The following is a 24,633-nucleotide window of genomic DNA, read 5'->3' as shown; positions in this document are numbered from 1 at the left end:
AGCTTAAATTAGGTTGCTATTGAGTTTTCAGTAAAATATCTGGGGATGGGGCTGAGTCCTGTTTGGTGGGGCGGAGTCAAGGGGGCGGATACTTTCAGCAACATTACTCAGAGTCTTCATAAACGCATAGCAAAACAAACAGCCTCAAACATTCACGAATATCTCTTGGAAAACAGGTAATTAGACTTTTCTTCCATACTAATTTATGTGTAATACCAAACACTTCTTTGCTTTGAGTTCAATTTGACAAGTTATATATATTCAGTGACAAGTATATATATTCAGTAGGTGATTCAGTCGATACTTTTTATTAGCAATGCAAATTTTTGCAATTTTAGCAAATTGTAAAAGCCATCTGTCATGTTTTACAGCTTGAACATGAAAAACTTCAAGATTTTTCTCTTTCTTCTATTAACGATTATGGATGTCCCAACAAATGCTGAAGGTAACCCAAACTAAAGAAAGCATAATTTAAACATCCATGTGTCGTTCAATACACTATGAAAAGTATTATAAAAGCTATCAAAGTGTTTGTTTGTAATGTTGCCTGAATTTATACGTATGTTTTTTCTTCTTTTCGTATTTTCTTTAATAAAAGTTCTAAAATTTACTTAATTCTGATTACATAATTATACATTTAATGTGTAGTTTGGCTGAACAATAAATTGTTTGAGCATCGATATCACAATGTGCATATTCGTCACATTGCAGGACTAGATTAAGATTACAGGACAAAATACATTATTAAATATTATGTTAAAATCAGTTATACAATGCTGACCATTTTATTTTATGTTTGATTGTTTAATTTCTGTACCTGAATACAGTTAAACACTCTTCGACTATCCAGTCTCAGACCATAAAGCACTGTTTATATCTTTATCTTTGCTCTGTTGTATTTATATATGCTTGTAATTTATTACAATTTATGCAAACACACTGCATATAAAAAATTTGATCATCCCAATCCATCTAAATTAATTAAATGTTTCCAAATAAAGCTGTTCAATTCATCTGGTGTGTATATTCATATCGCTATATATATATATATATATATATATATATATATATATATATATATATATATATATATATATATATATATATATATGTGTGTGTGTGTGTGTGTGTGTGTGTGTAAGGCTTGAAGCTTATGCTGCTATTCTGTACCAATAATAGGAAACAGAAAGCAGTTGAAGGATGGCGTGTTTTAGTCCATTATTTATCTGACTCCATCAAAGCTGTTATCATCATTAAAAAAGAGAAAGAATCTCTAAGTCTTAAAGCAGCCAAAGTTGTTTATTAAGTTACATGTTTAAATATACAGACGGTAGAATGAAACAAACTAGCATACTGTAAAAAGAAATTAGCTGTAACATATGCACTGCTGAGCAACAAAGGCAGTGAAACTGAGAAATATGAGGCTACGCACTGGTGTGCGGGAGATGCAGAGTAAAAGCCATTGTCCCAGATCAACAATTACCATTACTTATTATACCCTGAGCAAAGCATTGTCAAACATGAGTGAAAACCAACCCCTAAGACCAGCTGAACGTGAGAGCAAAGATGAAGAGATAAAGTGGGGGAGAAAAACATTAACATACTCTCCTCAGGCCATGACCCAACAATAGTAAATATGTTGTAGATTGAAATATAATCAATCAATGTCTCTATTGATTTCATCACTTCAACACTAAAGTCATCAACTGTCAAATGACACCAAACATGACAAAGTTATCTGAAGGAAGAACACAAGCAGATGAATTGTGTATGGTGAAGAGCACATGGTTATTGTAAGCAAATGGCAGAGATGTGTATTGAAGCTGTGAGGAACTCTGCCTCACCAGGAAGACCCATCCCATGCTTGGAATGTCTTAGTAGTCCTTTGTTATCATAGAAGGAAAAGTATATAATATTTTCTCAGCGTACAGATTTATATATAAAACAAAAAATAATCGCAATGTCAAATTTATTCAGTTTTGAATAAACTTGTCCAATTCATAGGATATTTTTTTCCCTCCTTTTCATGCAATTAGTTATTCCCAGCTGCTTTTTAACTTTTATGACTGAATTCAACTTATTTTTCAACAAACAGAAGTCACTTGTGATGAGCACCAACTCATCAATGTGTACATCTTAATGGGACATCCAGGAGTTTCTGCACCTTATAAACCTGGCCATATCTTAGTTTTTCGATGCACAGATGGGAACATGATGATGTACGGCCACCGATCAATTGAATGCCTGTCAAATGGAAAATGGGATAACCCTTATCCAAAATGTGGAGGTATGAAGACATGTTACTCTAATGTATTTGTTCTAAATATATGAGGATTGTTTTTACACATTATTGTTTTACCCAATGTCAAAAATTTAATTTAAACAACAACAAAAAGCCATTCTATATATATATATAATACAACTAACCCGGAACCGCTCAGAAATGATTGCAGGACCAAACAAGACTTTACACTGAACCAGAGTGACTAAATAGATTTCAGGTGCTGAATAATCCGCACCATGCACAGGGATATGTGATATGCGTAAAATCAATTCTCAAGAAAGGGGAACATCTGCTGGCAAGTAAGGGGAGTGTCTGGGACCAAAATGTTGACATTCATGAACCCTGATCAGTTCTGAAAATTTTCTAGCACTTGTGTTAGAAAAAAGTTCCAACCTTTTAGAGTTGGAGCTAACCTGTGTAGGACACCAGTCCTAAAGGACAGAGTTTGCCCACTCCTGTTCTAAACACTTAGTTTATGCTAGTTTAGTCCAGCAGCAAAGAAAAACAATTTCAGCCTTAAGAGTGGAGATTGCAATTGAAAAAATGTGCGCAATGTTAGTGTGACGTCCTGAATGAAGCAGTTACAGTATTGCAGTAACACGTTATAATAACTACACACTATGAATCATTTACCAAGCATTAGCATTTAGTGAATTCATTATTTGTTAAGCATTAACTCTACATGTATCAACGTTAGTAAGCAGTTTATAACTGCAGCTACAAATGCTCTATTCTTGACTTATAAGCACCTTTTTAATGAGTTTAATAATTATATTTTCATACTTTGCTAATGATTTGTTTTTCATTACTAAATTAAGTATCGCATTATTTACAAACCATTTGTATTTAAGAGTAATTGAGGGTTTTTAGGATAATTCAGAATAAGTTAGTAAATGATTAATAATCTATTGAAAACAACGTTTATATGTCTTATTATTCAGGTATATATTGATGGTTGACTAATATGTTAATAAATGCTTAATTAACTCAACTTCATCCAGTTTTGTGAGCTAATCTAAAGTGAGGACTATTTATGCTTTATAAATCCCTTATAAATTACAAGTAAAGGCTCAGAATCAAATGAACATTAATCTGTGGAACCTTATCTAAAAAGTAAAAATTACTGTAAAGTTTAAACATTGCTAAATAACAGGAGTGTCAAAGTACGACATAAAACTAGATAAAACATTCATTCATTCATTCATTCATTTTCTTGTCGGCTTAGTCACTTTATTAATCCGGGGTCACCACAGCGGAATGAACCGCCAACATATCCAGCACATTTTTACGCAGCGGATGCCCTTCCAGCCGCAACCCATCTATGGGAAACATCCACACACACACTCATACACTACGGACAATTTAGCCTACCCAATTCACCTGTACAGCATGTCTTTGGACTGTGGGGGAAACCGGAGCACCTACAGGAAACCCACACGAACGCAGGGAGAACATGCAAACTCAACACAGAAATGCCAACTGAGCCGAAGTTCGAACCAGCAACCCAGCGACCTTCTTGCTGTGAGGCGACAGCACTACCTACTGCGCCACCCCTCTAGATAAAACAAAAACAATGTCATAATTTAAAAATATAATAATATGCAATGTTTAAACTCTACAGTGATTTTATTTTAGATAAGGTTACAAATATTTATTTTTCATTTGAAGTACAGTTTCATTTGTGGATCTTTAAATGCATACCAATAAATAATGTAATTTTTCCTGTTTAGAATTTAACTAAGCCTTTATTTGTTATTTATAAGGGATTTATAAAGCATAAATAGTGCTCACTTTAGATTAGGTCACAAAAATAAATGAAGTTGAGTTAATAAAGCATGTATTAACATACAAAGTAACTATTGATATATGCCTGAATAATAAGTCATATAAATGTTGATTTCAATAGTTTATTAATCATTTACTAACTCATTCTGAATGATCCTAAAAACCCTCAACCCCTTTTAAATACAAATGCTTTGTAAACTATGCAATAGGGCCTACTTAATTTAGTAATAAAAATAAATCATTAACAAAGTTTGAAAGTACAAGTATTAAGCACATTTTAAATATGTTTATAAGTCAAGAATAGAGCATTTGTAGCCGCAGTTATAAACTGCTTACTAACGCTTATTAATGTAGAGTTAATGCTTAACAGATAATGAATTCACTATTTGCTAATGCTTAATAAATGATTTATAGTGTGTAGTTAAGTGTTACCGAATGAACAATATCATTTATAACATTATGATATATGATGCAATGGCAAATTCTAGCCCACAGCTTCATCTAATTATTTATTTGTTTAGTCTGGTGTATTCATTTACATAAGAGAACAACAGCAATAAAGCCTGGACATTCATGAGTAGGAAAAAACACTTAAATTTAATTGTGCATTGTCTCAAAGATCAGTTGTCAGGTGCTTATGCAACTCGAACTTTAACTTATTTCCACACAGTCAGACTTCGTCATTCATAGTCTTTTGTGCTTCCAATACCTCTACTAAATCAGCTTCTTATACACATTATGACTTTATTTATTATAACCACAAATTCAATGAGTGAGTGAGGGTGAAAGTCATTGCTGAGCATAAACACTGGCACTATATAGCGAGGAAATTTGACCCAGGCTAGTGCTTACAGGTATAAAAGTACAGCGCCGTTTTTTTTTTTTTTTGCCGTTTTTTGGCCGCATTTGGTTTCATCCAAGCAATTTTAACACCTAGGAACAGTAAATGAGACAATTTTTAGTAAAAGTTAAAGACAGTGTGGCTTCAATATTTTATTAAAGGTCTGTTATGTACATATGAAAAAAGCCCCAACTTACTTCATGGTGGTTCTACTGTTAACACATTACCACTCTTAATCTAACTCAAATGACTACATGTCAGTGAAACTAACAGATGAATGAAGGGAAGCAAAGACTGCTGCATTATTTGTTTTCTTGACAAAAAAAAAAAAGTTTCTAGTGGATAAATGTGTGACAATTTTTGATTTCTCTAGTGGCAATGTGTCCTATAAACACACCAGTGCAAAACTTAAAATTTGAGCGGTTCCCTGATATTGAGGGCCCCATCAAACCTGGACACTGGATGACTTTTTCATGTACAGAGCCATGGATGAAATTGAAAGGGCAAAATGAAATCACCTGCCTGGTGAATGGAGAATGGAGCAGTGCTTTTCCTAGATGTGAAGGTGCGGCCACTTAAAGTAAAACCCTCTAGCTGGACAAAGACATATCTGTGACTGACATGGAGGATGGATCATTGACTGACCGCATCTTTCTGTTCTTTTAGAGACCACATGTGCTGCAAACCTCACAGTGAACATGAGATCAGATGTTGAGGGGCAACCAGGGCGTGAGATTTCAGTCAAACCTGGACACACAGTAACTCTTTCATGTGTTCGGGGTGCTCAATTTCAAGGACAGAATAAAATCACCTGCCGGTCAAATGGAGAATGGGACGCCCCATTCCCTAAATGTGTAGGAGGTATGGTCATGGGTTTAAGTTGAGTTTTATTAACAGATCACAAGCATCACTACTTTTCATTTTAAAGTAAATAGTTATTAAAACTCCTTATTAAAATTAATTAAATTAATATAAGGATGTAAGGGAGTGGGGGATAGAGACGTTTTCAATAACAAATCACGTTTTCTGCATTAACAAATATAGTGATATAAACTCCAGGAAAAAATTTGGCTGATTAAACTCTTTTTATTTCAAACTAGCCTAAAAAATGTAAGAGTAGCAGTTTTATTAACATTCCTGGTGCAAAGTTTGTGTGCAGCACAAATTCCTAAACATTAAACCAACATCAGCAGATGTAGACATACAGTGTGCTGTCTGACAGATAATACAATAATTCTGATCTGAGCATTATACTGGATCGGCTGACTCATATCTTCTTTTTCATCCATGTTGACTCTACAGTCATCTTTTTTGCTTGTCTTTTTTTCAAACGTAATACCTGCTCATTATAATATTCGCAGAATTATTTTTAGAGCATGCACACAGTTATTGGACAGGGACGCGTACATCTACTTATGAAAACTCTCTCTGTCCATTTGCAGTGTCAAAAAAACATATATATTTTTTTAAATGGGGTCATAAATGGGATTTTGAAAACTGAGGGGCATGTATCCCCTGTCCCTGGTTAAAGTTATGCATCTGCCTTAATAACATAAAAGATTTTTGACTAATATTGAGATTTAAAATGTTTTTTTTTTTTTTGTTTTTTTTTTGGTTATGACAGTCAAAAAAATATGTGCTTTTCTCTCAGGGATTTGTGGACCACCACCAAATGTGGACAATGCAGATACAATATACATGCAAAAAACAGAATACAGCTCAGGGGAGAGGGTTGAATACAGGTGCTTTGATAAATACACTATGGATGATCGTCCCTCCTACTCCAGCTACATGACTTGCCAGGATGCAGAATGGACAGGGAAAATTTATTGTTTGAGTAAGTATGAACACACTACACCCAGGCATGAATGCCACAAAATAGTTACATTTAAAAGAAAATGAAAATATAAAACAAATCCCTGGAAGACAGTCTATTCAAAGAATGTTTGTCATTTGAAAGTATTTATGTTATTGCCTTGCATTATAAACACTAAATTATTACATGTTTAGCAATGTACATCTGCGTGTATGAATCTCTGAATTTGTTCTTTCGATTTGTTACCTGAAAAGTTAAGTAGTAAACATTGCGTAAGCCAGTTTAGACGTATGTATTAAAATCAACTCAATTAATGAGTAGTACGAAACCATTACAAACTCAAACTTATAAACAAAAGAACTGCTCACATAAAAGTTAAACAAAATAAGTTTGTAAATTTCTAAGTCAGCAACACAGCAACCGCAAAAACAGTGCTTCTCACACGTAGGCTTTACTTAGGCAGCCCCCCACCACAGGGATGTTGCTTTCGTTTTCTAAGCTGTTGTTAATTTTATGCGCACAGGCACGAGAGAGACATTAAATAATCAATTATGACTCAGGTAGGACTGAGAGCTATATTACATTTAAATCGCTGCAGAATATTTGTACACCATTAGAAATAGGTAATCAACTAATTTGTCATATTTAAATAATCTACGCGTTTTATTCTTGTAATTATTATAATTTTTAGAGATAATGTCTGTTTTATTCCTTTTTTCTGCCATTTATTTCTCATTTGCTGTATATTTTATTAACTTGATTATTTCAATATATTACATATTTTATACATCTAAAATGCTTTGGCAATATTGTGCAAAATGTCATACCAATAAAGCAACCTGAACTTGAATGAGAGATAGAAAAAGGGAGATTTTACCTGTCAGTGGGTGCACATGGCTCCTGAATAGCATAAAAGAGAAATAGTGGATTTTTTTCTAACTTTAACCAATTGAAAAAAAAAAGTTAAAAACAGATAATAATAAATATAGAACACAATGCAATATTTATTTATAAAGCACATTTAAAAACAACCAGGGTTGACTAAGGGTGCTTTCACACCTACACTTTTGTTTTGGAACCTGTCTCGTTTGCCCAGTTAGCGCGGTTCGTTTGGCATATGTGAAACCACCAATTGCTCTCTGATCCGCGCCAAATCAATCGCTCCAAGATGGCTAGAAAGAGGTGGTGTCAGCTTGATTGAAACGAACTCTGGAGTGGATCGATTGCAGTGAGAAAGCAAACGATCCAAGCGCAGTTATATCACTGTGTTTTATAGGCATGCGGCTAAATAAAGAGAGAATTATGAGTAGGGCGGGAAGTTTCACGAATCTCCGGATGCCCGCAAATGAGTAATAATCTCCCGGTAATCTCGCGTCTCCCTCCCGGACCTCAGATAGGTTACGTCGCGCACCCTTCTCACCCCTCCCCATCGCATCTCTCCTCACTCTTCAGACATGTCGCACCACCAAACCACCGCCCCTCCTGACAGCTAAGCGGGACTCTGCAAAATAAACCCTGACACTCTGACAAATGTGAGGAGAGTTTACTTACACATAACTTGTTTTAACTCTTTTGGTCCGATTAGAATTGTTGCCGTGTAAAAGCGAACCTCTCCAAGAGCAAAAAGCAACAATGTAACAATTTTTATTTCTGTTTCGGAACAACTGAATCGATTTACAGGTATGAAAGCACCCTAAAGTGCTGTACAAAGGAGTACTATAGAAAGAGAAGCAGAATATAAAAGAAACATTTAACAAATAAAAGCAATAAAACAGTGATCAAGAAGTATTAAAAGTGATAGAAAATAGATAGGTCTTTAAAACAGACTTAAACACAGAAATGGAGGGGGAAAGTCTAATGTGAATTGGTAGAGTGTTCCAGAGTTTAGGACCAGCAACAGCAAACGCTCGATCACCTCGTTTAAGGCATGTTCTGGGCACTGTGAGTAAATTGAGATCATAAGATTTCAATGATTGAGAGGGGGTATATGGACAAAGCAAGTCTGTAAGATACTGAGGAGCAAGATCATTGACAGCATTGTAAACAAATAATACAATTTTCAAATCAATTCTGTATTTAATGGGTAAGAGCAGTTAAAATCAGAATTTCCGACTCATACTTGTGGGTGCCAGAGAGTAGTCTAGCAGCCGCACTTTGTACCAGCTGCAGACGGGAGAGGGAAGACTAAGGCCCCGTTTACACTAGTGCGTTTTAGTTTTAAAACAGCGTTTGAAAACAATCCACGTCCACACCAGCGTTTCACCCAGCACTTCTGAAAAGCTCTACGTCCACACTAAAACACATCACGTGACCACACACACACTCTCGGGCAAGCGCTGCAGCCTGTCTACCCAGATGAGAGCTGTGCTGGTCGGACTGCTCATCAAGGATCTCCCGCTGGATCTAATCTCACTATATTTATTAAACGGGATATTTCATTCATCTTGTTGTCTTTATCTAACGACATATTCCCTGACTTTGGTCATTGGAATCTATTATTTGTTCTCAGGTAACATGTTTTGGCTAGGCACAAAGATAAGTTAATGATTAATGTAACCACGTAGCCTACATTCTGTATATTGACTGATCACTTGCCCTTATTTCCTATAATGTATAAACTTATTGTATGTTATACTTTTATAATGGCCATTATCGATTCTTAAAACTGATATTCAGCAAAAGAGAGGGTATGTTTCAAATTTTCACAAAAAATTGAAAGGAGGCAGTTGTTATAGGCTCCGTTTTGTTATAAATATCCACACAGTGAAGATGACGCTCATACATGCAGCACAACGCCTCAACATTTCTTCTGTCTTTTAAGTTGCTAATATCAAAATGAAAATAGGCAGTTCCTTATATCATGTTTATATTTTATTGTTGAGAAACTAAAACAACGTAGCCAGGGTGATGTGAATGAAATTATAAGTACACTGTTCCCTTTGAAGATTTACCCGTGTTCTCGGTAGTCTGTTTTCCATATCAAACTGAGGAGGGGGAGACTGCAGCCTTGATCAAACTTGTGAAGTCTGAACTTACAAGGAGAGGATGCAGGACTGAACTGTGTGTGTAGGCTTCTTAATATTGAGGAAAAGCCCCAATCAAATAGGCAAATGTCGGCAGCCCCGCCTCCGTTTTCAGATGTCTCTGTTTTCCTCATCCACTCTGAGACGGAGCAGCAGCGTTTTAGAATGAAAACGGCCTCTCCAGCATTTCCAAAACGCTCCGTTTTCGGCACTTAAAAACTCCGGCGTAGTGTGGACTGATGGCGTAAACATAGCAAAACTTATGCGTTTTCAAACTAAAACGCATTAGTGTATACGGGACTTTAGACAGTTGTCTGACGTGGTAAAAGCAGGATTTTACAACAGTACCGATCTGTTTGTCAAATTTTAAGTTTTATCAAACATAACATTGCAATTTCTTGCACACTGGGTAATTTGTGGGGCCAAAGATCCCACATTAACATTTAACAGTTAATTTTTTTTGTGCACAAATACAATAACTTCAGTTTAAATATAATCAGGATTTATTTTTACCTAATTATCCCAGCGACTCCCATATGAATCATTCAGCGGGCCTGGAGGGGCGGGCCCCATTTCCAACGGCACTTTTTACTGCTATGAAAACATTAATAAAAGAGCACTTTTCCACTTTCCCGGATGTGACAGCCCGAAATCTGCCAGTCTGAGACGCTATGCTTCTAGCTAGCAGGTTCGGTGCATTTCGCCAGTGGCTCATGAGCGATGGGAGGACGGTCTCCTTTCTCCCACCCCTCGAGCCCACTCTCCGGAGTTTGGGTGCGCAGTGAGAGCAAATCTCTTGCCTCCAGCTCTTCCGCGGGACCCTCACGCTTCCCGAATCAGCACACCCACTTTGCGCTGCCCCGCTGCTGGTACATCAGCGATTGTAGCAATGAGTCCATTAGCGAGAGCTCTGCCTGCCTGGTTAGCACGATTCAGTTTGCGAAACAGCCCCCCAAGTTCACGGGTGTGTTTTTCACCAGGTTCAGCCCCTGTCTGCCCCTGTCTTGCGAGAGGAGGTTGCTGTCCTCCTGGCGAAGGATGCAACGGAGCCGGTCCCTCCTACCGAGATGGAGAGCAGGTTTTACAGCCCCTACTTCATCGTGCCCAAAAAGAGCGGTGGGTCACAGCCAATCCTAGATCTGCACGTTTTGAACCGCTGTCTGCACAAGCTGCCGTTCAGAATGCTCACGCAAAAGCGCATCCTCCAGTGCGTTTGTTCTCAGGATTGGTTTGCAGCATTAGACCTGAAGGATGCGTATTTCCATGTCTTAATTTTTCCTTGCCACCGTCAGTTTCTGCAGTTCTGCGTTCGAAGGTCGAGCTTGGCAATACAAAGTCCTCCCCTTCGGGCTCTCTCTGTCTCTGCGGGTCTTCACCAAGCTCACGAAGGGTGCCTTAGCGCTCCTTCGGCTCGCGGGCATCTGCATACTCAATTATCTTGACGACTGGCTGATTTTAGCCCACTCTAGGGAGCAATTGATTATGCACAGAGACAAGGTGCTCCGGCACCTCCACATGTTGGGGTTTTAGGTCAACCGAGGAAAAAGCAAACTCGCCCCGTGCAGAGGATCTCTTTCCTTGGGCTGGAGCTGGACTCTGTCACCATGGCAGCGCGCCTCTCCGGAGAGCGTGCTCAGTTTATACTGAAAGTCTGAGAGAGCTCGACAGCAAAATAGTGGTCCCACTGAAATTATTACAGAGGCTCCTGGGGCATATGGCATCCGCAGCCGCTGTCACGCCGCTCGAATTACTCCATACGAGACCACTCCAGCACTGGCTCAACAATCGAGTCCCCAGACGCGCATGGCACACGCGCGCACACCGAGTCACTGTTACTGCGCTGTGTCGCCGCACCCTCAACCCTTGGAACAACCCCTTGTTTCTACAGGCCGGAGTGCCTCTAGGACAGACTTCCAGTCATGTTGTTGTTTCAACAGATGCTTTCAGCACAGGCTGGGGGCTGTGTGCTGCGGTCGTGCAGCTGCGTGCCTGTGGAAAGGAACCCAGTTGCATTGACATATCAATCGATTGGAGCTGTTGGCAGTGTTTCTCGCTCTCCACCGTTTTTTTCCGGTGCTGGAGCAGCAGCACATTCTGGTCAGGACAGAGAGCACGGCGGCAGTGGCGTATATCAACCGCATGGGGGTATTCGCTCTTCCCCCATGTCTCGGCTTGCCCGCCGTCTGCTCCTCTAGAGTCATACGTGGCTGAAATCGCTGTGCGCCATTCACATTCCAGGCAAGCTCAACCGTGCAGCCGACACGCTCTCATGGCAGCCTTTAGAGAATGAAGCCATCCCGGAGAATGGAGACTCCACCCCGAGTCTGTTCAGCTGATATGGGCGCGATTCGTGGAAGCCCAGCTCAATCTGTTACTTCTCCCGAAAACGCTCATTGCCAGTTGTTCTTTTCCCTGACCGAGGGCTCTCTCGGCACGGATGCACTGTCCCCTGCACAGATCTTTTTGAGAAAGGACCTACTCTCTCAGGGACAGGGCACCATCTGGCACCCTCGCCCTGCAGATTCCTCCGAGGCCCACAGCACTGACTCAGTGGAGGAGTCACTGACTGGCCCATTACATTGTAGGTCTGACCGCTTGTCAGCCCCCTTTTTGGGTATAGGTGCCCGCTATGCGTGATCCCCACTAGGCGATCCCATATGCTTATTCAGCAACGGTGCAGTCCGCCTTCATGAGCGGACCCGTGTCTTCCCTCTCCGCTAACCAACTTATTATATGCATACTCCCCCTTCTCAGGGCTAGTCCATATATCTGGCCATAATATCTGCCCATTGGGTAGTAGGTGGCCTCCGCAACATCCTCCCTATAGGGACTGCACGCTTTCCCAATGTTCCCAACCCTTTTCCCTTCGTATTTTCCTAGAATTATCTAGACGCTTGCGACTCCCAAAAAATATATCTAAAACCGTAAAACTTCTTTGAAGTGGGATAAGTAAGGACCAGGGATCACATTGGAAGACCGCGTCTTTCTTTCATGCAGGAGCGCTCACGCTATGCCTGACTATCCAATCATCAGAGGCGAAGGTAAGGTGCAGTCATAATGGCGTTTTCCAGACATTTTCCCATTCGTGGATTAAACATCCACTATAGCATTGAAGTTCCCCATCCGAAAGGGAACGCTCTGGTTACTAAAGTAACCCTCGTTCCCGAGGAGGGGAACGGAAATGCTATATAGCATCGCCATAATGATTGTTCCTTAGCTGCAAGTGTGAGTCTTTTCAGCTTAAAAGGATGGCGTTTCCTTGCTTTCCCTGTGCTTATATGCGGAGCTAATTGGCAATAAGGTACACGTGCGCAATCTTACGCTGCCAACTCATTTGGCATTTCATTGGCCCGTTATATACTCTTTCAGACAATTGGCTTTCTGAAATGAAATCCCCATTCGTGGATTAAACATCCACTATAGCATTTCCGTTCCCGAGAGTTACTTTTGTAACCAGAGAGTTATCTAGATTATTTAAACTGAACTCAGACTAGTTAGATCAAATAATCTTCAACTTGCTGTTATGGAACCAATTTAAGCGTGGACGTTTAGTTCAGCTCATTGAAGTCAGGCTTTTGACTTTAATCCCCGCTTTTCTTAACCACTTTTATGAAAATGCCCCCAGGTCAAAAGCAGAACCTAAATCTAATAAGACTAATGCCATAGATTTTGCAGTTTCTGTAAAAATGTCACTTAATACTCTTAAAAGTGCAGATTCAGTACTGTGTAATGCTTTAAAACCAGATTGAAATGTCTCAAGCATTGAATTTAAAATCAAATATGTTTGTAATTGAGTCAAAACAACTTTCTCAAGCATCTTTGAAATAAAAGGAAGATTAAAATAGGCAGAAAATTTTGAGAAAGAGGCTGGATCGAGGTTTGGTTTTCTAAGGTATGGTGTCACTACGCCAAATTTGAGATAGTTAGGGAAGGAACTAGTAAACAAACATTTGTTTATCACCAGTAGCAAACCAGGACCAAGGGCCTGTTTCAGAAAGGAGGTTAAGTGAAAACTCAAAGTATTTTTAAACTGAAATGAGAGAAACTCTGGGTTTTCCGTTTCAAAATGGCAGGTTAAACTCGAGAAAGCAGGGTAAGTCAAACCTGTTTCTGAACAAGAGGTAACTTTAACTCAGAGTCAGTTACCATGGTAACTTACTCTGTGAACCTAACCTGGTCAAGACCAGGGGGCTATTTCATAAAAGTGGTTAAGAAAAGCGGGGATTAAAGTCAAAAGCCTGACTTCAATAAATCATATGCTGTATAAGTTGTCTGTTCATTGCGCTGTGGTAACCCCAGATTAATAAAGGCACCAAGCCGAAGAAAAATAAATGTGTATATAGGCTATATATATATATATATATATATATATATATATATATATATATATATATATATATATATATATATATATATATATATATATATATATATATATATATATATATATATCGAGAGAAAGAGAGAGAGAGAGAGAGAGAGAGAGAGAGAGAGAGAGAGAGCTAAGAACCCCCCTCACAGATTTCTCTATTAAATTAATATTTTCTACAGGATGCTTTACAATAGTATATTTGTGCTTATTCATTAGATTATTCAGTACCAATGCAAAGTTTGGTGTGTATATATATATATATATATATATATATATATATATATATATATATATATATATATATATATATATAATATATATATATATATATATATATATATATATATATATATATATATATATATATATATATATATATACTGTGGGTAAAAGGTGTGATTCAATCCGGCTACCATCCCAAATATATTCCAAACCCGTGGGAAGCACTGAAATACATTTATGTTTCAACATGCACCTTGTGTATGAAATGCACACATAAAAAATTGTGTTAAATTGCACCAAAAAAAATAATAAATCAAAGTAATCTTAAAGTAGGATGTGTTGATAATTAAAAAAAAATTTTGTAACACAGTGATTTAAATGTGCGTTTGTTTCAGAGCCCTGTTCAGTGACATTGGATACAATGAATGAAAAAGGTATAAAGGTGAAATATGGTCCACCACGCAAGTTATTCTCACCACACAAAGATCAAATTCTTTTTGCATGTCTGAGGGAAAATGAACGTATGAAAGGCAACTCCAAACAAATATGCAATGATGGAACGATGACTTTGCCTGAGTGTGTGTGACTGACTATGAATAAAACATTGTTGAAGTGTCTGCTGTTCCAGTAAGCAAAAACAAATGGAGGAAATCTAAATAAAATATTTCAAATCAGTTCCTTCGTTTTTGATTTTTTTCCAAGTAAAACTTAAGGAAATGTTTAAAATGTACATGTATGAATGTGACATTAACTCCTTCAGCTAATGGTTATCACTACACAATTTTAGGGTCTATTACCTGAAAGTGTCTTCTACAGATTGAAGACAAAAGCTAGAAATATAAAGCAAAACAGAGCCTGCTCACATAAATGCACAAAGCACATTTTAGGGACAAGAAGAAAGAAGTACAAGTGCATCACCAGCGCTTGAGACATATTAACAGGGCAAACATCTAGACATCTCCGTAATACGGTTTTGTGTTATTTTAAGATGGTCTTTATATCCTCAACCACTCTAATTTGTAGTTTTCTATTTTTCCAAAAATAAAGTCTGCATTGTAATACTATCATCTTTATTTTAAGGGATTACAGTTTTATACTAGAAATACATTCACAAATCATCTTACATAGTCTCCTGCTTTTTTTATTGTGCATTTGTTTTGTTAAACGAGACAAGAGTCTTCAGAGATTCTTTAGTGAAAACAATGTTGTTGTTTCTTCATGTAATGTGCAAACTACAGCAACGTCATCATACAAAGTCATGTGGCGTCACAGAAACAGTGATGTGAAACAGGGAAAAAGTCATTAAACGGGACACTTTTTATACTTCTGTGCCAATTCATTCCAGAAACCACTATAAGACATATTGCAGTACAACTCATTATTCTAGGTCAGCAAGTTTAATTACAATGTGAATTGCTGTAGTGCATCTGTGCATTACTAAACTAACTCATGTTGCAGTACTTAAGCTTAGAATTAGGTTGCTATTGAGTTTTCAGTAAAATATCTGGGGATGGGACTGAGCCCTGTTTGGTGGGGCGGAGTCAAGGGGGCGGCTACTTTTAGCAACATTACTCAGAGTCTTCAAAAACGCATAGCAAAACAACCAGCCTCAAACATTCACGAATATCTCTTGGAATACAGGTAATTAGACTTTACTTCCATATTAATTTATGTGTAATACCAAACAATTCTTTGCTTTGTGAATATATATATATATATATATATATATATATATATATATATATATATATATATATATATATATATATATATATATATATATATATATATATTCAGTAGGTGATTCAGTCGATACGGATTATTAGCAATGCAAAGGCCATCTGTCATGTTTTACAGCTTGAACATGAAATACTTCAAGATTTTTCTCTTTCTTCTATTAACGATTATGGATGTCTCAACAAATGTTCAAGGTAACACAAACTAAAGAAAGCATAATTTAAACATCGTTGTCGTTCAATACACTATGAAAAGTACTATAACGGCTAACAAAGTGTTTGTTTATAATGTTGTCTCAAACATGAAGACTAAAGCCACCAACGATTAATATGTCTAGTTTGATGATGATGATAATCTTCACTAACCACTTAGCAATCTTGCCCAACCACTGCCTAAAAAAAATTTTTTTTTTTTTGCACAAACTACAGGGGTCGTCCCACTGAGGTGGGAACATTTAAATTACTAAAATAGATTACAGTACAGACAAGAATGAACAATATCATTTATAACATTATGATATATGATGCAATGACAAATTCTAGCCCACAGCTTCATCTAATTATTTATTTGCTTAGTCTTTTATATTAGTTTACATAAAAGAACGACAGCAATAAAGCCTGGACATTCATGAGAAGGAAAAAACTTTAACTAAAAAATTAATTGTGCATTGTCTCAGCCCCGTTTTTTATTTGGTTTCATCCAAGCAATTTTAACACCTAGGGACAGTAAATGAGACAATTTTTAGTAAAAGTTAAAGACAGGGTGGCTTCAATATTTTATTAAAGGTCTGTTATGTACATATGAAAAAAACAGTGACCCCAACTTACTTCATGGTGGTTCTACTGTTAACACATTACCACTCTTAATCTAACTCAATTGACTACACGTAAGTAAAACTAATGAAGTTGTGAAGCAAAGACTGCTGCATTAATTGTTTTCTTGACGAAAATCTGATTGTCAATAAAAGTTAAGTTTCTAGTTGATAAATGTGACACCATTTCTGATTTCTCTAGTGGCAATGTAAAAAAATCTTAAAATTTGAGCGGTTCCCTGATATTGAGGGCCCCATCAAACCTGGACACTGGATGACTTTTTCATGTACAGAGCCATGGATGAAATTGAAAGGGCAAAGAGAAATCACCTGCCTGGTGAATGGAGAATGGAGCAGTGCCTTTCCTAGATGTGAAGGTGCGGCCACTTAAAGTAAAACCTTCTAGCTGGACAAAGACATATCTGTGACTGACATGGAGGATGGATCATTGACTGACCACATCTTTCTGTTCTTTTAGAGGCCACATGTGCTGCAAACCTCACAGTGAACATGAGATCAGATGTTGAGGGGCAACCAGGGCGTGAGATTTCAGTCAAACCTGGACACACAGTAACTCTTTCATGTGTTCGGGGTGCTCAAATTCATGAACAGAACAAAATCACCTGCCGGTCAAATGGAGAATGGGACGCCCCATTCCCTAAATGAGTAGGAGGTATGGTCATGGGTTTAAGTTAAGTTTTATTAACAGATCACAAGCATCACTACTATTCATTTTAAAGTAAATAGTTATTAAAACTCATTAAAATGAATTAAATTAATATAAGGATGTAAGGGAGTGGGGAATAGGGACGTTTTCAATAATAAATCACATTTCCTGCATTAACACATTGACTCATGCAAACTCTCTCTGTCCATTCACAGTGTCAACTTACATTTTTTTTTTTTTAAATGGGGCAATAAATGGGATTTTGAAAACTGAGGGGCATGTATCCCCTGTGCCAAGTTAAAGTTATTTAATAACATAAAACGATTTTTGGCTAATATTGAGATTTAATAAGATTTTTTTCTTTTTGGTAATGACAGTCAAAAAAATTATGTGCTTTGCTCTCAGGGATTTGTGGACCACCACCAAATGTGGACAATGCAGATACAATATACATGCCAAAAACAGAATATGCAGCTCAGGGGAGAGGGTTGAATACAGGTGCTTTGATGGATGATCGTCCCTCCTACTCCAGCTACATGACTTGCCAGGATGCAGAATGGACAGGGAAAATTTATTGTTGAGTAAGTATGAACACACTACACCCAGGCATGAATGCCACAAAATACAGTTACATTTAAACAGAAATGGACAAATTTAACAAACCCCTGGAAGACAGTCTATTCAAATAATCCATCTAAAGTACCTTATTACATATTGTATTAATCATATGTCATGGAAAACTATTGATGTTATTACCCTGCATTATGATAACTGTAAATTATTACGTTTAGCAGTGTACAACTGCATAGATGAATCTCTGAATTTGTTAGATTTATTAATTTTAAGTTGAAAAGTTACATATTAAATATTGCGCAAGCTAGTTTAGACGTATGTATTAAAATCAACTCAATCAATGAGTAGTACAAAACCAAAAATTACAAATTCCAACTTAGAAACAGAAGAACTGCTCAAATAAAAGTTAAACAACATTAGATTGTAAATTTCTAATTCAGCATGTTTGTTAACACAGCAGCCACAAATACATTTATGTTTCATGCACCCTGTGTATTAAATATACACATGGAACAGCGCAAACAAGGACTGGGCTAAAAATGGTAATGATATTTATTGACCGAACACCATTGTCAATAATTATAAAAAAGATTCGGTTTGTAGTTTTGATATGAAGCGATATAGGTTTTTTTTTTTTATGTGGCTGGTGAGCGTGCACCTTGGATGCATTTAAAACACATTTTATCCGAGGCGCATGCTCAGCAGCCACATGTTTAAAAAAAAAACTATATCGATTCACATCGAAACTACATACCGAATGCCAATAAGCTTATGGTGTAAGTTTGTCATTTCCAATGGAGACATGTGACTTGCACTTGAAGGCGCACATGTGGCTGGCGCAGGTGCATTTTCCAGGTAAACCTAGTTGAAAACATCTCAACTTTTCAGAATGCCGAGTGTGCACTGCAGCTCATGTAAGTAGAACTAACCAATCTGCTTCACACTTAGTAGGGAATATACAAATTTCAGTAATAATTGCAGACTAATTACCCCAGACAAACACAGACACTGCAGCGGTTTTTACTTTTTCCCATAAACTTGTATCGGAGCAGAAGTAAAGGTTCGTTATTTTTTTGTGCATCCCAGCCACAAGCACCCCATATGAAAAAATCGTTTAGCATAGGGGTAATGTCTTTTAACTTCACATTTTTTGTTGCAGTATGTATTTGAATAATGATGATTGGTTCCTTTACTTAAAAGCTCAGGTTTGATTATCATAATTTGTACTGTTTACAGAACTTGAGGTATACTGCATCACTATTATTATTATTCACACCTTAAAGCCTTATGTTACCTTCTGTTGATCTACCTTAAAGTTTGCTTTGATTGTTCAGTATTTTCACTTTACGCTTGTTACTTTGTAACATTTTATATATCAAGTTTAAGAGTCTCTTTAACACTTATGTTTGTTTTATAATAAAGATAACATATATTTTGTTTAAATATTTGTTTGACCATTAAAACTATTTTCCTTAATAATGTTGGTAAATAAAAAAGTGGTTAAATAAAGAAAATCCTAATACTCCTAAATGTATTGTTAAAAATACTTAATAATTACCGATATCGAATAATATCAAACATGATATCATGATTTTTTTGCAATATCACCCAGGCCTAGCCCAAACTGTACAAAGATTCAATCAATGTAGTCCTAAAGTAGGTTGTGTTGATGAATTAATGTATGTACTTCGTAACGCTGAAAGTGATTTAAATGTTGGTGTGTTTCAGAGCCTTGTTCAGTGACAATGGATACAATGGACGAAAAAGGTATAAGGCTGAAATATGGTCCACCACGCAAGATATTCTCACCACACAAGGATGCAATCACATTTGCATGTCAGAGGGGTGAAATGATTGGTAACTCAATTTCAATATGCTATGATGGAGTGATGATTTTGCCTGTGTGTGAGTGAAAATATGAATAAAACATTTTTGAAGCATCTGCTTTTCCTGTAACAAATAGAGCAAATCAAATATTTTGCCCGACTGAGTTTATCTGTTTTGGATTTTTTGTCAAATAAAACTGAAGGCAACATTTAAAATGTGCATGCATTAATATGACTAACTTCTCCAGCTAACGGTTTACAATTTTATGACCCATTTCAATGAAAAATCAATGCTTGCTTGTGTGAATACAAAAGGCACATTTTTAAAAACAAGAAAGAAAAAAGCATCAAATCATCACCAGCGCTTGAGAAATATTGAGGAGACTAAACATCTAGATCTTCAGTCTTTAGCAGAAAATATGTTTTGATTGAAAATGACAGCATCAACCTACAGCCAACAGAAGTGCATGATACAAAGCAAGGTCATTTACAAGTGGTCTTATTTCCTCACCCACTCTCATTTGTAGACTTCTGTTTGTGTTACTTTTTATACAAACCTGCACTGCAAGAATGAATCTGACAGCATGGCTATGAAGTATTGTGTTTTTTAAACAAGATAATGAGTTGTCAGAGATTCTTCCATGTGATACGTGTGATTTTGTGGCCACTAGCAACAGCAACTTCATTATACCAAAACAGTCATGTGGTGTCAATGAAGTGAGGTGAAATCTTTGAAAATCATGTAGTGTGTAGTATGGGTAAAGAAAAGTTCATTTAAAGATGAGATTCTAAATTCACTTTGTGCCATTTAATAAGAGGGTATATGCAGGAATCCTATGGGAAATTTCTAAATCTTTTTAGACTTTTTAAAGACCTTCTCAGAATATTTTAAGACCTCATCACCACTGCAAGTTTTAATCAGTATCAAACCCTAAACATAATGAACAGCTGTTAATAAACAGTTGTAGTTAAAGAAATCAATGGAACACAACCATGCAACAGAACTCAGAAATAATACATCAATAATAAAAGCTTGAAATAATAAATCACGCTGTTGTTTTCAGGGACAGACTTCAGCCACTGTTTAAACTTGTCTTTCTCCAACCAGGGGAACGCAAACTTACATTTTCCCATTGTGTCATCTGTTTCACTCTATGGTTTCACTACATGTGGAGAGCGTCACATCACCTTTCCGTGTTTGTCCCAAATTACATGACATCACACAGATGGAGGAGCTTGGCAGGATGTGCCCCAGCCCGAACCAATCGCGAGGATCGAGCACGCCGTTGATAATATTAGGAGGAAAATAAATACATTTATGCTTTTTTGTTTGTTTTAAGACCTCGTACAAATGCAATTAGGAATTTCTAATAACTTTTAAGGGCCTTCTAATACTTTTTAAGACCCCACAGACATCCTGAATAAAGTTCTGTGATGGACAAAGTTGTACTTCTGTGCTAGTTCATTTCAGAAACCACTATAAGACATCTTAAAGTACAACTCAATATTCTAGGTCAGCAAGTTTGATTAAAATTTGAATCTGTGCATAGAAAACTAACATAAAAATTTCAGTTCTTAAGCTTACAAATAGGTCAGTATTGAGTTTTCAGAGAAATCACTGGGGGTGGGGCTGAGTCCTGTTTGGTGGGGCAGAGTCAAGGGGGCGGCTACTTTCAGTCTTTAAAAACTCATGGCATAACCAGCCTCAAAAATTCCTAAATATCTTTTGGAGAACAGGTAATCAAATGTTTTCTTCCATACTAATTTGTGTGTAATACCAAACAATCTTTGCTTTGTGTTAAATATAAATAGTGTAATTGATTTGGTGCCTATATAGTACTAAACCACGTGTCATGTTTTACAGCTTGAAAATGAAACACTGTATGACTTGTCACTGTCTTCTATTAATTATCATGGGTGTCTCAACAAATGCTCAAGGTAACACAATGGTAAATGTATATGGCAGATGTTTTAAACAGCCATTAAAATGCTAATAAATAACTAATATAACCATGCTTGTTTAAACGGTAACACTTTACAATAACAGTACATGAATAATGATGTATTAATATGTAAACTAAACATTAATTTATTATGAATTAATGATGAGTTAAGGTATGCACTAATCATGAATTAACTTTAAGTACAACATGAGTCACATGAGTTCATGTGTGAATAACGACTACCTTAATTACTTGTTAGTACATGTTGTTAATTAATGTATTAATTAACATTTACGTTTCGGCTAAATGTAACCAACATGAACTCATTAGCTGTTAATGTATAGTTATGTATTGACTTTACTTGGAGGGGCACATCACTATTAACTCATCCTTAACTACTTATGAACTCCTCTTCATGTTGATGTTGACAGAACACTTTTCTATTGTTATTTAGTGTAAACTCACTATTGGACGTGCATAAGGAGTTCATGAGTAGTTAAGAATTGGTTAATGATGATGTGCCCCTCCAAGTAAAGTCACAACATAATTATACATTAACATATCATGAGTTCATCATGGTTAAATTAAGCATAAACTAATGTGGTAATTAATACACTAATTAACAAACAATCATGAACTAACAAGTAATTAAGGTAGCCATAATTCACACATGAACTCATGTGAATCATGTTGTAAAGTTAATTCATGATTAGTGCATACCTTAACTCATTATTGATTCATAATAAAGTAATGTTTAGTTTACATATTAATACATCATTATTCATGTACTGTTATTGTAAAGTGTTACCGTTTAAACTAGTGTTTATAATACTTGCCTGAATTTATACACTGTTTTTCTTAACTTTGCAGTCTATATCTTACAATTTGATACAATTCAAATGTCAATCAAAAATTAAATGAACTATTATAAACTATAAATAAACATGAATAAACTATAAAACTGAAGTGAAGTTATATAAATATAAAATAAGCTTCATATGAAACTTTTTATTCACACTGCTGTAAAAAAAAAATTTATGTCTTGTTTACTCTTATTTTATGCCACTGGATAAAGTCAGCTACTATTAACTGTTCTTTATTCAAGTAACACTTTAAAAGACATTATGATTAATGATATTTTATTTTCATCAACAGAAGTTACTTGTAGTGCTGGGCATCTCATCAATGTTAAAATTTTATTTGGACATCCAAGTACCTTTTCACCGTATAAGCCTGGCCATATCTTACTTTTTCAATGTACAGATGGAAACATGACGATGTTCGGCCAACGGGCAATTGAATGCCTGTCAAATGGGTCATGGGATAACCCTTATCCAAAATGTGCCGGTAGGATTTACAAATTTGTTCTAATAATATAAGAACTGTTTTTACACATTTAACGGTTTTAATAACAGCAGAACAAAAACATATTTACAGTTGAAGTCAGAATTCTTTCCCCCAATTTCTGTTTAAGTAGAGAAGATTTTTTTCAACACATTTCTAAACATAATAGTTTTAATAACTCATCTCTAATAACTGATTTATTTTATCTTTGCCATGGTGACAGTAAATAATATTTGACTAGATATTTTTCAAGACACTTCTATACAGCTTAAAGTGACATAACCAGGTAAATTAGGTTAACTAGGCAGGTTAGGGTAATTAGGCAAGTTATTGTATAACAATAGTTTGTTCTGTAGACTATCAAAAAAATATATAGCTTAAAGGGACTAATAATTGACCTTAAAAGTTTGTTTTTTTTAATAACTAAACTGCTTTTATTCTAGTCAAAATAAAACAAATAAGACTTCCTCCAGAAGAAAAAATATTATCGACATACTGTGATTTCCTTGCAAATGTCCTTGCTCTGTTAAACATCATTTGGGAAAAATTAAAAAAAAAAAAATAAATTTAAAGTGTGGACTAATAATTTTGACTTCAACTGTATATATAAAAGAAACACTTTGTTTTAAACGTTATTCATTAAGTGAAGTTTTATTTTAAACTAATTTCGAGAGGAGCATGTGCTCATGATTGACCCAGCTGGTCTATATGAACTAATCATGATCCTCCAATCAGAGGATCCTAAGTCACTATATGTATATCCTCATTTCCTTTCTACAACTATCTTCTTCTGGAAGAAACCCCCCTCTATCCTGAATATGCGGCATGGTGGCTCAGTGACTAGCACTGTTGCCTCACAGCAAGAATACCAATGGCGTTGGGTCTTCGCTGGGCCATCTGGTATTTCTGTGCGGAGTTTGCATGTTTTCCCTGTGTCCTCGTGGGTTTCCCCCAGGTTCCCCGGTTTCCTCCCACCATCCAAATGTGCTCTATATTATAGATAAAATAAGCCTAAATCTGTCTTACTCTCAGAAAGTTCGCCTTGGCCTCAGCAGCGGGGGAGTTTGAGATCGACCTGAGCTCAATCTCCCCTCACCCTGCGAAAGGGGGGAGCTCTGGGCTCGAGGATCTCTTGAGTTCAGGGCTCTCTCCCGAGACAGCATGCCAAACAAGCTATATATAAATCATGAGCGAAGTGTGAACTCTTGAAAACATCTGTCACAAATACTTTTTAGCCACCTTAGCATTATGACATTTGAGTGCCGTGGAGGATCTTCAGATGGATAATTTTGTTTTTTATTTACTTTTATACTTATGAAGTTGTTAAACATCCAGTGGTTTCTGGGGCTTATAATGGCACGTACTTTCAGCGTAAACTCAAAATACCAA

General features: G+C 36.4%; 1 protein-coding gene and 1 pseudogene across 1 annotated transcript; both read left to right on the top strand.

Annotated features, from left to right (window-relative positions):
* Positions 1–146: 146 nt before the first annotated feature.
* cfhl5 (complement factor H like 5) lies at positions 147–15,018 on the top strand. The gene is made up of 7 exons (NM_001386840.1): positions 147–176; positions 372–445; positions 2,096–2,287; positions 5,284–5,475; positions 5,577–5,771; positions 6,562–6,747; positions 14,739–15,018. Exons 2-7 carry the CDS (start codon positions 379–381, stop codon positions 14,927–14,929), a joined length of 1,023 nt encoding a protein of 340 aa, NP_001373769.1. The 5' UTR covers positions 147–176; positions 372–378; the 3' UTR covers positions 14,930–15,018.
* A 1,235-nt stretch (positions 15,019–16,253) lies between these two features.
* LOC110439106 (complement factor H-related protein 2-like) lies at positions 16,254–19,936 on the top strand (annotated as a pseudogene).
* Positions 19,937–24,633: the final 4,697 nt, after the last annotated feature.

This window comes from Danio rerio, chromosome 22 (assembly GCF_049306965.1).
Source record: "Danio rerio strain Tuebingen ecotype United States chromosome 22, GRCz12tu, whole genome shotgun sequence".
Lineage (NCBI taxonomy): Eukaryota > Metazoa > Chordata > Actinopteri > Cypriniformes > Danionidae > Danio > Danio rerio.
This window is presented reverse-complemented; position numbering and strand designations above follow the sequence as displayed.

Coding starts and splice junctions, on each gene's coding strand:
- cfhl5 (NM_001386840.1), top strand. CDS start 379: ATGAAAAACTTCAAGATTTTTCTCTTTCTTCTATTAACGATTATGGAT. Junction 5,772..6,561: donor ATTCCCTAAATGTGTAGGAG/GTATGGTCATGG, acceptor CTTTTCTCTCAG/GGATTTGTGGACCACCACCA. Junction 6,748..14,738: donor AGGGAAAATTTATTGTTTGA/GTAAGTATGAAC, acceptor CGTTTGTTTCAG/AGCCCTGTTCAGTGACATTG.